This window comes from Monodelphis domestica, chromosome 8, assembly GCF_027887165.1.
Source record: "Monodelphis domestica isolate mMonDom1 chromosome 8, mMonDom1.pri, whole genome shotgun sequence".
Lineage (NCBI taxonomy): Eukaryota > Metazoa > Chordata > Mammalia > Didelphimorphia > Didelphidae > Monodelphis > Monodelphis domestica.
In genome coordinates this window covers 65,901,043-65,914,378 of record NC_077234.1, presented here as the reverse complement: position 1 = coordinate 65,914,378, position 13,336 = coordinate 65,901,043, and the positions used below count along the sequence as shown (strand labels likewise).

Here is a 13,336-nt window from a genome sequence, read left to right as displayed (position 1 = left end):
ATCTCTAAGCTTATTTGTTTACAATTTCCCCAGGCCACGGCTCAGTGTTGTAACTAGAAATTTTCACCTCTGGGACAACGTTGGAGAAAATAGGCTTATTATATACTCTTCCTTTCAATGGGTCGCAGACTTTGGGAGACACTCGCATTTCATCTAACCCCTTCATTTTAAAGATGAGGAAATGGAGTCAATGAATTTAAGAGGCTTCCGTAAGGTTACGAAGGGTATAATGATAAACGACAGCTTAGAGGCCTCTGACCTCTAACCCTTGGTCGTTCTACGGTCCCCCAATAAGCCTTTGATGCAGTTACCACAACTCCCTTGAATATCCAATTTCTCCAACGTTATTATGGGCTCTTGGCTCCTCTGTTTACCCTGACAATGGAACATAAGCCTTCCCAAGCACTCCAATGATTTCTTCAGTTCTATCCCTTCTTTTGCACTCCCTGAAGCTTTTTTACCCATTCTGCTGCCTCCATAAGTTAAGCCTCTGCTCTGGCATTTCTCAGCGAGTACATCATTCACACTCAGGTATTTGGGGTGCAGTGAGTGGACAGAGACTGAAAATGCATCAAGGAATGTACAGAATAGATACAAGAAATGACTTCCTGACTAAAAGTGACAAGATAGGAAATAAAGGTGGGAAAAGTGGAAACATAACCTTGTTTGGAATTTTTTTTTACTCTTTCATAATGTTTAATGTTTCCCAATTATATGCAAAAACAAGTTTTAGCATTCTTTTTCTGTCTTTTTGAGTTCCAGATTCTTTCCGGCTCTCCCTTCCTTCCCTGAGATGGTATGCAATTTGATACCAGGTATATATGCACTTTCTTACAAAATGTATTTTCAAATTTGCCTTGTGGAATAAGACACACACAAAACCATGAAGAAAACAAAGTGGAAAAGTGGTGTTAACATGGAAATAAATACAGAACTACTAAGTAATCAGAAAACCCACTCTTTAATCAGGAAAAGGGGATGGCTTTATTATTATGGCCACAACACAGAGTCAAAAGCTCTGGGACTCTGGAAACCCTATCTTTGGGAGAAGACACCATACTTACTAAGATGCTCACTCCACCCTGGGAGAGAGCACCGTGCTAAGTGCCAACTCCAAAGAGATACTGAACCTGAGAGTCTCTTATTATACCTTTTGGGCAGCTTACAAAGACTAACCACAAACAGGTTCCTAAACCTCTTTGCAGTCAATAGTTATGGCATTAGGAAATAGTCAGCTATAACAAATTAAAGGCAAAGGTCCAACTAAGAAACTAGGCTTCATGAGAGGGAAACTTTCATCCAATAGAGAAGCTTCCAAAACAAAAAGATGCTTAACATTCAAACCAAAATAGGGGCACTTGGCACTGGGGTTTCTCAAAGGTAAGGGTAAACTGAGTCATCCAAATATTCACATTGACACAGGTATGCCTCAACCTGCATTCAGACTCCATCAGTTCTTTTCTCTAGAGGGGGATAGCATTTTTCTTCACGAATCCTTTGAGATTGTCTTGGATCCCTGTGTTGCTGAGAATAACTAAGTCATTCACAATTGTTCATCATACAGTTTTTTTGCTGTTACTGTGTACAATGTTCTCCTGATTCTGCTCACTTTACTCTGCATCAATTTATTAAGTCTTTTAAAAAACCAGCCTAGTTTCTGTCAGTAACAATTGTAAGACAGGAGGGCAAGGACTAGGCAAGTAGGGTTAAGTGACTTGCTGAGGATCAAGCAGCTAGAAGGTTTCTGAAGTCAAATTTGAATCCAGGACCTTGTGAGTATTTCCAGGTTTTTCTGAAATTCTCTTGCTCATCATTTCTTATAGCACAGTAGTATTCTATTACATTGATTGGAAAATTTTGGTGAAAGGAAATATTCCTTCCTTTGCTTTAATCTAGGGAGGAAGTGATAGGATTATTTTTGAAAGATTGATAACTGTAAGGAGATTCTGTTGTAGTAGTAGTAGTTGTTGTCATCATTGCAGTTATTCATTGTAGCAGTAGTAGTAGTAGTGGTAGTAGTAGTAGTAGTAGTAATAGTAATCAATATTTATATGGTATCTACTATATGCTAGGCACCAGGCTAATGAATGATGCTTTATAAATATCTCATTTAATTCTCCCAAACATGCTGCAGGGCAGTTGCTATTATAATCTCCATTTTTGCAAATGAGGAAAGTGAGGCAAGCAGAGTTTAAGTAACCTAAATGAAGGAAATATGTTAGAACAGCTCATCAATTCTTTACACATTTCTAAGAATTTGTCTAACAGTGGATCCTGAGTGTTGAATTCATGCACAGATGACTACACATCTTGTGATTTGAATATGGTCATGAGTGATGCTAGATTAAGATTTTAGGAGATGCTAGGCTGAAGTTCACAAAACACTTGAGCTTTTTGAATCTCACCAGAGGTTGTCCATCTTTCCCTCACCATTTGTTTAATTTATTACAGGTTCTGGGAAACAAATCTTTCATTTGGTCCATGAACTACCAAGTCAGAAAACCTTAACCAGAGATTTTGTATTTTTTTATACATGGGACAAGCTAAAAGTATCAAACTTTGGCTTTTTCCTCCTCCTGTCTAAATTCTGAACTGTGGAATCTTATCTCTAGTTCTTTCCCCTTCACTTACCTCCCTCTCTCTAGCCAAGTCATATCTTTCCCCTTTTCAAATGGGAAGAAGGTCAACAAGGTTCTAGCAACCTAGGGAATAATTTCCTGATTAGAAATTTTGTGTTCTCTATTTTTCTCTCTCAAACCTTTCTAGGTTCTCTTGTTTTTTTTAATATGCCAATCCTTTCCTTATCAGTATACTTTTCCTTTCACCCCCACCAATGGGCATCCATTTTGGGTTAGCAGGATTTTTTTTTTTGCCACCATGAAAAGTGTTCTCTACTCTCTTCCAGGATGTGTTTAGGGTCAAGAAGGGAATGGTTTTGGTTTTCCCTTCCTACTCCTATTGGGCTAGATTAAACATGTGTCCTACTTTTTGGCGGGGGTGGAGGGGATAGGGTGGGATAGGACCTTTGATTTTATTGTTGTAAGGAGCTTTCCCATGAAGAACTTCTCCCAATGAATGTTGGCTTGTTCTCTGTAATATATGGTCTCAGAGAGTTACCCAGAGCACTGAGAGATTAAAAGACTTGCCTGGAATCACATAGTGAGTTTGTTGACAAAGGGTGAATTTGAACCTAGGACTTTTTTTCTTTTTCTTTCTTTTTTAAACCCTTACCTTCCATCTTGGAGTCAATATTGTCTATTGGCTCCAAGGCAGAAGAGTGGTAAGGGCTAGGCAATGAGGGTCAAGTGACTTGCCCAGGGTCACACAGCAAACCTAGGACTTCTTGATTCCAAGGCCAGCTTCCTGTTTACTGTTGCCTCTCAAATAAATGTGCTACTTAGGTAGAAAAAAAATAAAAATTCAGTTAAGCAGAATATGATACTTTAAAATAAGAGTAAGACAGAAGGTCTGCTCTGGTTAATCTTCCATCATTTGAGAAGTGACTAAATCTCTAAGTAGACCTATTTACCTTAAGGCTTTCCATCAGGATTTTTTGCTCTCTCTGGGACTTTTTAAAATCTTCCAGCCAGGACGAAAGAAAGGGTCATGTATCTTCAGGCCAGCTTCCTCTTTTGCTTGTCTGTTGTCCCTGACACTCAGAGAAGGAGCAATGGAAATGGTAGGTCCTGCCCATCCTCAACACCATCTTCCTTCCTTTGCCCCAGTGGATAGCAAAGGGATGATAGGACCATAGATTTAAAGTTGAAAGCCCCCTTAGAAGTCATCTAATCCAACTCTCTCATTTTACAGATGTGGAAATTGATCTAAACTGGAGTCCTCCAACTCCAACTGGGGTCTTTTTGAGTCTTGGGAGATGTAGGTGAGTGTTGGATATGGCCACAGTAGAACCCAACCACAATGCTCTTCTCTAATATAGGTCTTGGGTTAAACCAAGGGGCTAATCATGCCCAAAACAAAGATGAGACAAAATTGATCTCATTGGTAAAAAGGAGACTGAACTAGGAAAATCTGAAGCTTCTTCTAGCTCCAGAGTTTGGTAACTAGGCCAGTTTTGTAGGAAGTCTGAGGGCTAACTAATTAATAGATGACCCCTGTCTTCCACTGGAGTTCAATGTCAAGAGATCTCCTGTGGAAAAGTCATGAGAGGACATGAATGAGTATATGTGGGATGAGTATATGTGCCTGGCCATGTTAAATGTCCATATTAGTGAGATCACTGATTCTTCAAAGAATTAAAGTTTATTTTAGGGGTCATCTATTGTATTCCAAGCATAATGTGAGAAGGAGAGTCAGGGTAAAAAGCCCCGGTGAAATAGAGAAGATAAAACATGGCTAGTTTAAATCATAAACTTTTCCATTTGGAAGAGATCAACATAATTCAAGTCCCTTATTCTTCAGATTAGGTAAATGACATTTAAAAGCGGAGACAGACTGAGAATGGGAAGGAACCCAAAAGGTCAAACAGTCAGTCCAATATTCTCATTTTAAGGATGAAAAAAATATGGCCTGGGGACAATAATTAACTCACCAAAAGTCACAGAGGACACTGGTCTATGACTCTATATTCAAGCCTTTTCCACTTCCCATTTCAGAGAGGCTGAGTGATTTCACCAAGAGTACATAGCTAGTTAATGAAAGAAGTAGGACTAGAATCCAAGTTTCCTGGTGCTCAGTACAGAATTCTTTCCACTCAGTCCTACTGCCAAGTGAGCACTTCAGTTTTTCAGTGAAATCACAGATTCTTCAAGTTACTGGCAGTCCGCCATAGTAGATAGAATGTGTTCAAATCCTGCCACTACTATTTCCTAGGTTGTGACCCTGGGCAAGTCATTTAATTTCTCTGAGCTTCCCCATCTGTAAAATAGGGATAATAGTAGCATCTACCTCCCAGAATTGTGGTGAAGATCTTGTGATTTAAAAAATCCTTGCTTTCTGTCTTAGAATCAATATTGTGCATTGGTTCTAAAGCAGAAGAGTGGTAAGGGCTAGGCAATGGGGGTTAAGTGACTTGCCCAGGGTCACACAGCTAGGAAGTGTCTGAGGCCAGATTTGAACCTGGGACCTCCATCTCTAAGCCTGCCTCTCAATCCACTGAGCCACCCAGCCTCCCTTTAAATGTGAGATGTTTAAAAAATGCTTTGAAAATCTTAAAGTGTCACATAGATATCAACTCTTGTGACAGGAATTTTGGCAATGAGGTCTGGCAGAAAGAACACTGGTCTGGGAATTAGGAGACCTGGATTTGAATGCTAGCTCTGATACTAAGTGGCTGTGAGAGTTCACATTTATTAGGACTGTACAACTGGCCAAGCTCTCTCTCTACCTTTCACGACCCTGTGAAGAAGGTAGTACAAGAGGTATTATTCATCTTGGACAGGTGAGGAATCTGAAGCTGCAAAAATCCAAGTGACTTGTCCAAGGTCTTGTGCCCAGCAGGCATCAGAGGCAAACTTGCACCCTGCCGACTCTTTGTCATAATGATGCTGTTTTAGGTTAGCTCTAGTCACTCTCACAGGGCATACTGGGTGATTATTCCCTAAGAAAAATGAGCTGATCAAAGGGCAGATTTTAAAATAAAAACAGCTCTTGGTATCACCGCTGTAATTAGCCTGTCCTGCCTTCCCCTGCTTCAGTTTCATTACCACCTGAAAACTTTGGCTCCCATTTCAGAAGTAAGAAGCCAATCCCGATTCCCAAGTCTTTTTTCTTTTTACAGCTGTTGAGTTCAGTGAGTTGAACTGCAGCATTTCTGAGTTCATCCGTTCACTCCAACCTCACCAACTTCTGTTGTAAACTTTCCCTCCAGGACACGTGACAATGCATTTCTTGAATATATATCCCAGCTGCAGGAGCGCAAAGCTTTCAGAACGCCCGGCATTTGGGAGAGAGATTTCTGGTGGACCTTGTGCTAGAAGGAATCCAGGATTGCACTTGGATTTCCCCACCCCCGTCTCTTAGGGTAAGTGCCCGCTATTTCTTCCCCATGCACACATGTTTGAGGGGACGTGTCTAGCAAAGGATTGGGGTAGTTTGTTTCTTTTTAAATGTGTCTAAGGGAGCCTTGGCAGGGCATGCAACACAGATGAATTTTGCAAGTCTGCAAGTTTTGTTCTCGTGGGGATAGAGGCTTTTCCAACTTTGGAAAAACTATATTTCACTCAAACGGTGCAAACACCTTTCTAGGGTTCCCCCACTCCTCTCTGTGCGAGACAGCAAACTTAGTTGTTAGCCTTCTAGAATCTGAGATTGGAGGAGGATCTAACCGGCATGATTTCTCTTTCAGAGCCAGGTTGTAAAAGCACGACTTTGATACCCAGGATGGGTGATGCAGTTGCTAACACTTCCTTGCCCGAAACATCCAGCTCCCCACCCCAGCCCCAGGCCTCGGCCAGTATAGGCGGGAGTGGTAGCGAGTACTTTTATGTCCTGGTTGTCATGTCCTTCTACGGCATCTTCTTGATTGGAATCATGCTGGGCTACATGAAATCAAAAAGGAGGGAGAAAAAATCCAACCTGCTTCTTCTCTACAAGGATGAAGAGAGGCTCTGGGGGGAAGCCATGAAGCCTCTCCCCATCGTGTCGGGGCTGAGGTCAACCCAGGTGCCCATGATGTTGAACATCCTTCAGGAGAGCATGGGGCCGGCTCTCTCCTGCACCATCTGCTCCATGGAGGCGGGCAGCGTGAGCTCCGAATCATCTTCACCTGATGTGCATTTCACCATCCAGGAGGAAGTGCCCGATGATGAGCTGGGAGAGACCTCAGAGACACCCCTCAACGAAAGCAGCGAGGGGTCTTCGGAGAACATCCCCCAGAATTCCTAGCACCCCAGGTGACCTCCAGAGGTGGCCCTGTTAGCCAGCACACTTAGCAAGAGGACGGAGATATGCCCAGTGTCGGATCCGACGTCTTCCGTGCAGCTGCCGCTTTAGACAGACTCATGCCTGGTCCCTGCCATCGGTGCCAGGGCAGTGGCTCATCCTGAGGTGGCAGGATCAAGGAGTCCAATGATGTGCTTGTGACCTGGACTTGGCATTGAAAAAGTCCTGCCAAGAGCTACAGTTTGTATATTTAATTTCCGTGCCTCGGTTGCACCTGATCAGAGCATGGTACAGTGACATTTCTCTTAGTTCCCCGGATGCTTGTCATAGTTGTTACATCATCTGCCCTCGCCCCAGTGCTGTAGGATGCCTGGAAGGGACCTCCGAGGTCCTGGCTCTAGACTCTTCTTTGATGGAAGAGAAAACTGAGGCTGGGAAAAGCTAAATGGCATCACCTAAAATCAAAAGGTACTAAGTGGACAAGCTGGGATTGGTATTGACTCTCCCCAGCCCTCTTTCCCCTGCCTGTCCGGACAGTGGCAAGAAAGTGCTTAATATCAGGGAATCCCTGATCCCCCTCGAGCTCTGGCCTCCCTGATGACTCTCAGCTCACAGACCAGGGCAGCCTTCTTGCAAAGCCCTTGGCAGGTTAGGAAGACAAGTCTGGCAAGCCAAGTTTGACAGTGAAAGGTGATCATTTGAACCCGATGGTCGCATCACGTGTACTGTAAGAACTCTTTAACTACTTAAAAATATTGGAGACCATTGAAATGATTGACCATCTGGGTCCGGACGTGCCACCTCTGGCCTTTTGATATCGGTCTCTGCTTTGGGGGATTAGCTCCTTGCAGGTAGGTAGAACCCATCCAGGGATCCTTCCTTTCCCCTCCAACTGGAGGTCTGGCTGGAGAACTGTTCCCAACGCCCAGATGTCGTGGTGTGTTGTTCCGGCTGTCACCGTGGAGGCCAGAGCATTGGGGTCGGCACCCCTTTCCTTTCCTAGCCAGCTTTCACTGCATGACAGACGTAATAGGGGCCTTCTACATGTGGTTCTTTATCACGTAGCTGGGAGCAGGAAGGGCATTCTCACACGGAGATCCGGGGAATGGGGGGCCAAATCCCGTGGCCTCTGGTTCCTGGTTCTACCACTCGTTTGCTGTGTGGTCCTGGGCATTGGCCCAAAGCCTCCATGTCCTCATTTGGCAAATGAGTTTCATAATGATACTTACTCCCCAGAGATGTGGGGGAGGATGTCTGTAGATTTTTAAGGCTCTGCAATAAATACTTCCCTGCCTGGGGTGAAGGAGGCTTTGGGGAGTACAAAATATTCTTCCCATAGTTAGTGTTGGGCTTAGGGGTGTGGATAAAGGAGTAGATGGAGACTCAGGCTCCTGGTGCCCAGGGGAACTCGGTTTTCCCAGGAAGGAATCTAGGAGACTGACAACTCTTTGGTCTGGAAAGCGTCCTGAGATTCCCTGGGAATGGGGTATGCAGAATGCTGGGAGGCTAATATTTGGATGAATTTGCCAGTGTCTCAAGCAAAAGGAATTGGAAGTTTCAAAGAATGATGCCCAGTAATGCTTTCCCAAATGCCTTCACGTATTCCTCTATTAAAATAGCTTTGTGATGGGTCCTTTTTGACTCTCAGAGCCTAGAAGAAAGGGAGGACATTTGAGACACAGAGTAAGAAAGGGGAAAAATGAACAGAAGGGAGATCACTTTCTTACAGCTGCGTTGTTTGTAGAGGAGGGAGGGGGTTGTAGGAAAGGAAGAAGGGGTAGCAGGAAGGAGCCCGGATGAGTGGGATGGAGGAAGGAGGCTGCAGAAAACTCTACTCCCTGTGCAAGGGTTAACAGCTTGAAAGTTGGGTCATCACTCTGCTATATCAGAAAGACACAAGAAATTTATGTTTGGGAGGAGGAAAAAAAGGACCCTTTCGGTCACTTAAAATGCAAAGGGTAGATTTACTCCAAAGGGGGCTGTTTTAGTTTGAAAGAAGCCAAGTTAAGTTTGGCCCCTTGCCTGGAATCACTTGAATTCTGAAACTTTACTGAGATCGACAGACTTGTGACTTGTCACATTTTCCATTACTTGCTTCATCCCTGAGGTTTGGTGCAAGTTATCTGTGCCTATGAAACAGACATGGTGTACATATTGACGATTGTACTGAGTTGTATAGAATTGTCTCTTGTATTTAACAGTTTGTATTTTTCACAAAATTTTTATTTAACTAAATAAACACATTTCCCTCTGATTTCTGGGAAGCCATGAATTCTTTCTGTTGAGTTCTTTTAGCCCAATCCCATGGTCCAAGAAATGCAAGGCAGGGTCTCCGGGGTCTTTGGGCCATTTTGCTCAGTTTCCTCCTCCTCTCTATGTGTGTCTTATTTCTGCGTTAATCAGGCTGAATAAGAGCCTGCTTTTCCATCCTTTAACGTACTTTGCTTTTGATGGAAAACAAGTTGCAAAAGTTCTTTCAACAGCCTCCCTGTTTCTCATTTGGCTGCTGCCCCACTTGGCTTTCAGTTTGCCCCAAGATGCAAGTGCCTTGAAGATGTTATTTCAGATTTGGCTGTCAGGGAGAGTTTGGGATGACTGTTGGTCTGGCCAACATTATTCGTGGCTGAGGTTGCAGCAGGATGGAGAGGTGAAAGGCTTCCAAGTCGCTCTGCATAGAATGTCAACCACAACTACAAAGTGTGGGCATGAAGCCACCAAACCTATTCAATCACTGATCAATCAATCAACAAGCATTTATCGAGCACTTACTGTGTACCAGTAGGCATATTTACTGTGTGCTGGGGATATGAGGACAAAAATAAGACATTTCCTGCCCAAAAAGATAATTTCCCCTGGAGGAAGCAATATGTTTAAAGAGGGGTAGGGATTAGACCTAGTATTTCATTTGCATGGGGGACTATTGCAGGAGGAAACCCTAATTCTAAAGGTAGGGTGCTGTCTTCTTTGAAATGTAGTCTTAGACAATTGCCTAGAACACTGAAGTTATGTTATTTGCCCAGAATCATTTAGTCAGGATGTGCCAGAGGGTAGGATATTCTTTCTGGTCTAAAGCCAAATCTGTGACCACTATGTCTTATAGTTTCTATCTGACGTGTGTCTGTCTTTCTGTTCTCTCTCTCTCCCTCCCTCCTTCCATCTCTCTCTCCTCATCTCTCCATCTCTCTCTCTCTCTCTCATCATCTCTCTCTCTTTCTGTCTCTCTCTGTCTCTCTCTCTGTCTGTCTCTCATTATCTATCCACCCATTTATCTATGCACTTGATCTTAGCCAAAAGGCTGAGAAGTGATCACCACCCATCTATCTATGTATCTATCCATCCATTTATACATCTCTCTCTCTCTCTCTCTCTCTCTCTCTCTCTCTCTCTCTCTCTCTCTCTCGTATATTGTATGCATATATATATATATGTATATATATTAAAGCTATATCCCCAAAAAGGTAATGAGGAGGGGAAGACACAAATATCTGGGGGGTATCAGGAAAGGTCTAATGCAGAAGATAACATTTCAGCTAAACTGTGTAGGAAAACTAGGCATGCTGAGGTGTATACATAAGGAGTAAATGCATTTCAGGCATGGGAGACAGCAAGTTGAACGACCTGGAGTGTCATGTGTGAGGCATGGGAAGTAGTTTAATTTGGCAGACCAAAGAGAATTAAATAGAGTAATGCATAAAAAAGGATGGAGAGGTAGTTCGGAGTGAGGTTATGAAGAGCATTAAAAGCCAAAGAGAAAAGTTTGTAATTGATGCCAGTGAGCAAAAGGGAATCATGGAAGCTTCTTGTGCAGGGAAGTGACATAGTAAGACTTGGGCTTTAATTCTGTCACTTTGGCACCTGCAAGAAGAATGGATCAGAGATTCAAGGCAGCTTGAAGGTGATTCCCCTTTACTCTTCTCTATACCCAGCCCAGCAGAGTGAGCTCCTCTCACCTGGGGGAGTTTTATCTCTGACAGAGCCAAACTGTAGATTGAAAGCTTCTAGGATGGTCAAGGAATTATCCTTAAAACTCAAGATCTCTTCTGAAGATTGGACCAATAAGTGGGAGTGAAGATCAATCTTTCCTGGTAATGTCTGCATAATGAAAGATGGCAGAAGTGCCCCTTAGCTTTTCCATATAGCCATCTGGTGAAGAAAGAATTGTCTACTTATTGAGTAGCCTGATAAGGATACGGCTGAGCCAAGATGTTTCTCAGAGACCATAGGGACAGAAATCCTCCAATGGTAAGACAAGAATACTAATTTAAAGAACAGAATACCACAGAGCTGAAGATTCCTCAGTTTATCCCACTTTAGTGCTATCAAGATGAATGTAAGCTCCTTAAAGCCAGGGGCTTTTCTCATTTCTGTTTTTGTATCTCCCCACAATTTAGCACAATTCTTGGCACATAGTGATGATTGAATGGGATTATAGATTTAGAATTGGAAGGTAAAATCTCTTTTTCTATGAATGGGGAAACTGAGGTCTGGAGAGGTTAGGTGACTTGCCTAAGGCCACACAGGTAGCAAATGGCAGAGCTAGGATTTGAACCTGGATGCTATCATACAAAATCCAATGGCTGCCTCAGATACTTACTGGCTATATGACCTGGGGCAAGTCACTTAACCCCTTTTGCCTCAATTAAAAAAAAAAAAACCCAAACAAAAAAACCTTTGCTCATTCCATATTACCACTCTCCCTCCTAAATGCTGGTTGAATTGATTTGAATTAAATCATTTGAAGGAAACTATTATGGAAATTTTACCTTGAGCATAAGAAAAGTGGATGCAATTATAAACCGTAGTTTACCTAAAATATTTATGGAATATGCGATGTCACGCTGATTTTCTCTAATGACCTGCTGCATAGAGGCACACATATTTGCCACAAACACTTACACAGCAACCACCTTCTAAGCATAACCTTTATCCCAGGGGGCCGAGGCTCTGAGGAGCGACTGAGGCTTTGAAAAACCAAAGGCAAAATTTGGCCTCCAGCACCTAAGATATTAGAAACATATTTGAAACCCACTTAAATGTTAAAGATGAGGTAAGTGGAATGTTCTCTGGGCTCCATGCTGTTCTAATTACACCTTTGTACGTCAGACCCAGGCAAAGATGCTACAGAGAAAATATCTCCTCCGTGGAGAGAATCATGGGATTTAAACTACCGGGAAATAATGAAGCCGAGCCAAGGAATCAGAGCTCTTGGCTTGGCCTGGGCTTCAGCTGGAAAGCGTGCAGCCTCCTTAGATCCAGAGCTGCTTTCTAGAGGCTTTGGCGGTCAGGCGTGCCGATCCAGACCGCAGCCGAAATAAATCATTTATCATCTTCTGCAATGCAGCTCTGTCCTTAAATACCGTGGAACACAGAGTACATTAAGCATAAAATAGAATTTCCATGCCTGGATTTTTATGGAACATGCATTTGCTTTGTGTCCTCAGCCTTGCAGTCTGGGTCCATTGGGCTGCACAGGCCATGGCTCGGGTCATGGGGCTGAAGCAGGAGCATCCTTTCTTAAAAACTCAATCTTTCTAGACTGGAAAGAGCAAGGACTTCTCTCTGGAATTGGTTTCCCTGTCATAGTCGTCTCCCCCTTTATAATCCCCAAGCCTTGGTTCTGACAAGGGCCATGGAGACAGGCATGAAAAAGTAGGAGCCGCAGCTGATCTAATAAGGCCTATAAAAGTCGAGTTTTATTAGCAGCCTTGCCCCATACTTGGAGTGGAAGGCGAGGTAGTCTCGGCTTTTGCAGACATCCTTGGACAGATCCAACACAAATAAAGATGACCACATTGGCCAGCCTTGTTAGGGGAGAGAGCAATAATCATTTTTTAAAAATTAGATGGTAAAATACTCTTAAAAAGCTCCAAGTACTGCATGAAGCTAATTGAAAACAATAAGCAACTCAGGTCTTAAAAAAAAAAAGGCTCTAGACATGGGGAATCAAAATTAAGCCACAGAAACATCCTCTCCTTCCATAACCAGCTGGCTTTCTCAAGAGGGCAAAGCAGCCAGGGAAAGGTCACCATTTGCCAAAGCAGAAGGGTAGTAATAGAAGAGAAAACAACTGTTAAATCTCTCCTTGCTCCATTACCCAACCCTTTCCTCCCACACAGTGACATTTAGGGATTTAAATGGTGCTGGGAGCCGTTGCCACGGAGATATCAAGCCAAGGCTGCTTCACTGAATGAGTCACTGAAGCTGACAACTTGGGTCCTTCGGAAGTCCACTTAATGCCTGTGACAGATAAGCAGCCTCAGAAGACTGTGGAGAGAGAGCTGGACCTGGCCAGGTCCAGAATGAAAAAAGTGTTGGGTTCAAATCCTGCCTCAGACACATGCTGTCTGTGTGACCCTTCTCTCCCAGCAGTGATGATAACACTGTTAATAATAGCTAGCATTAACATTGGGTTTAAGGGTAGCAAAACATTTTCCACATATTATCTCATTTGATGCAGCAAGTCACAACTTCCGTTGAGTCTTAGTTTTCTAATGCA

At 43.1% G+C, this 13,336-nt stretch overlaps 1 protein-coding gene across 1 annotated transcript; it reads left to right on the top strand.

Annotated features, from left to right (window-relative positions):
* Positions 1-5,739: 5,739 nt before the first annotated feature.
* On the top strand, positions 5,740-9,094 carry KCNE4 (potassium voltage-gated channel subfamily E regulatory subunit 4). Its single transcript, XM_007502200.3, has 2 exons — positions 5,740-5,980; positions 6,305-9,094. Exon 2 carries the CDS (start codon positions 6,340-6,342, stop codon positions 6,841-6,843), a length of 504 nt encoding a protein of 167 aa, XP_007502262.1. The 5' UTR covers positions 5,740-5,980; positions 6,305-6,339; the 3' UTR covers positions 6,844-9,094.
* Positions 9,095-13,336: the final 4,242 nt, after the last annotated feature.

Excerpts from the sequence above, each read along its gene's own strand:
- KCNE4 (XM_007502200.3), top strand. The coding sequence starts at position 6,340 with ATGGGTGATGCAGTTGCTAACACTTCCTTGCCCGAAACATCCAGCTCC.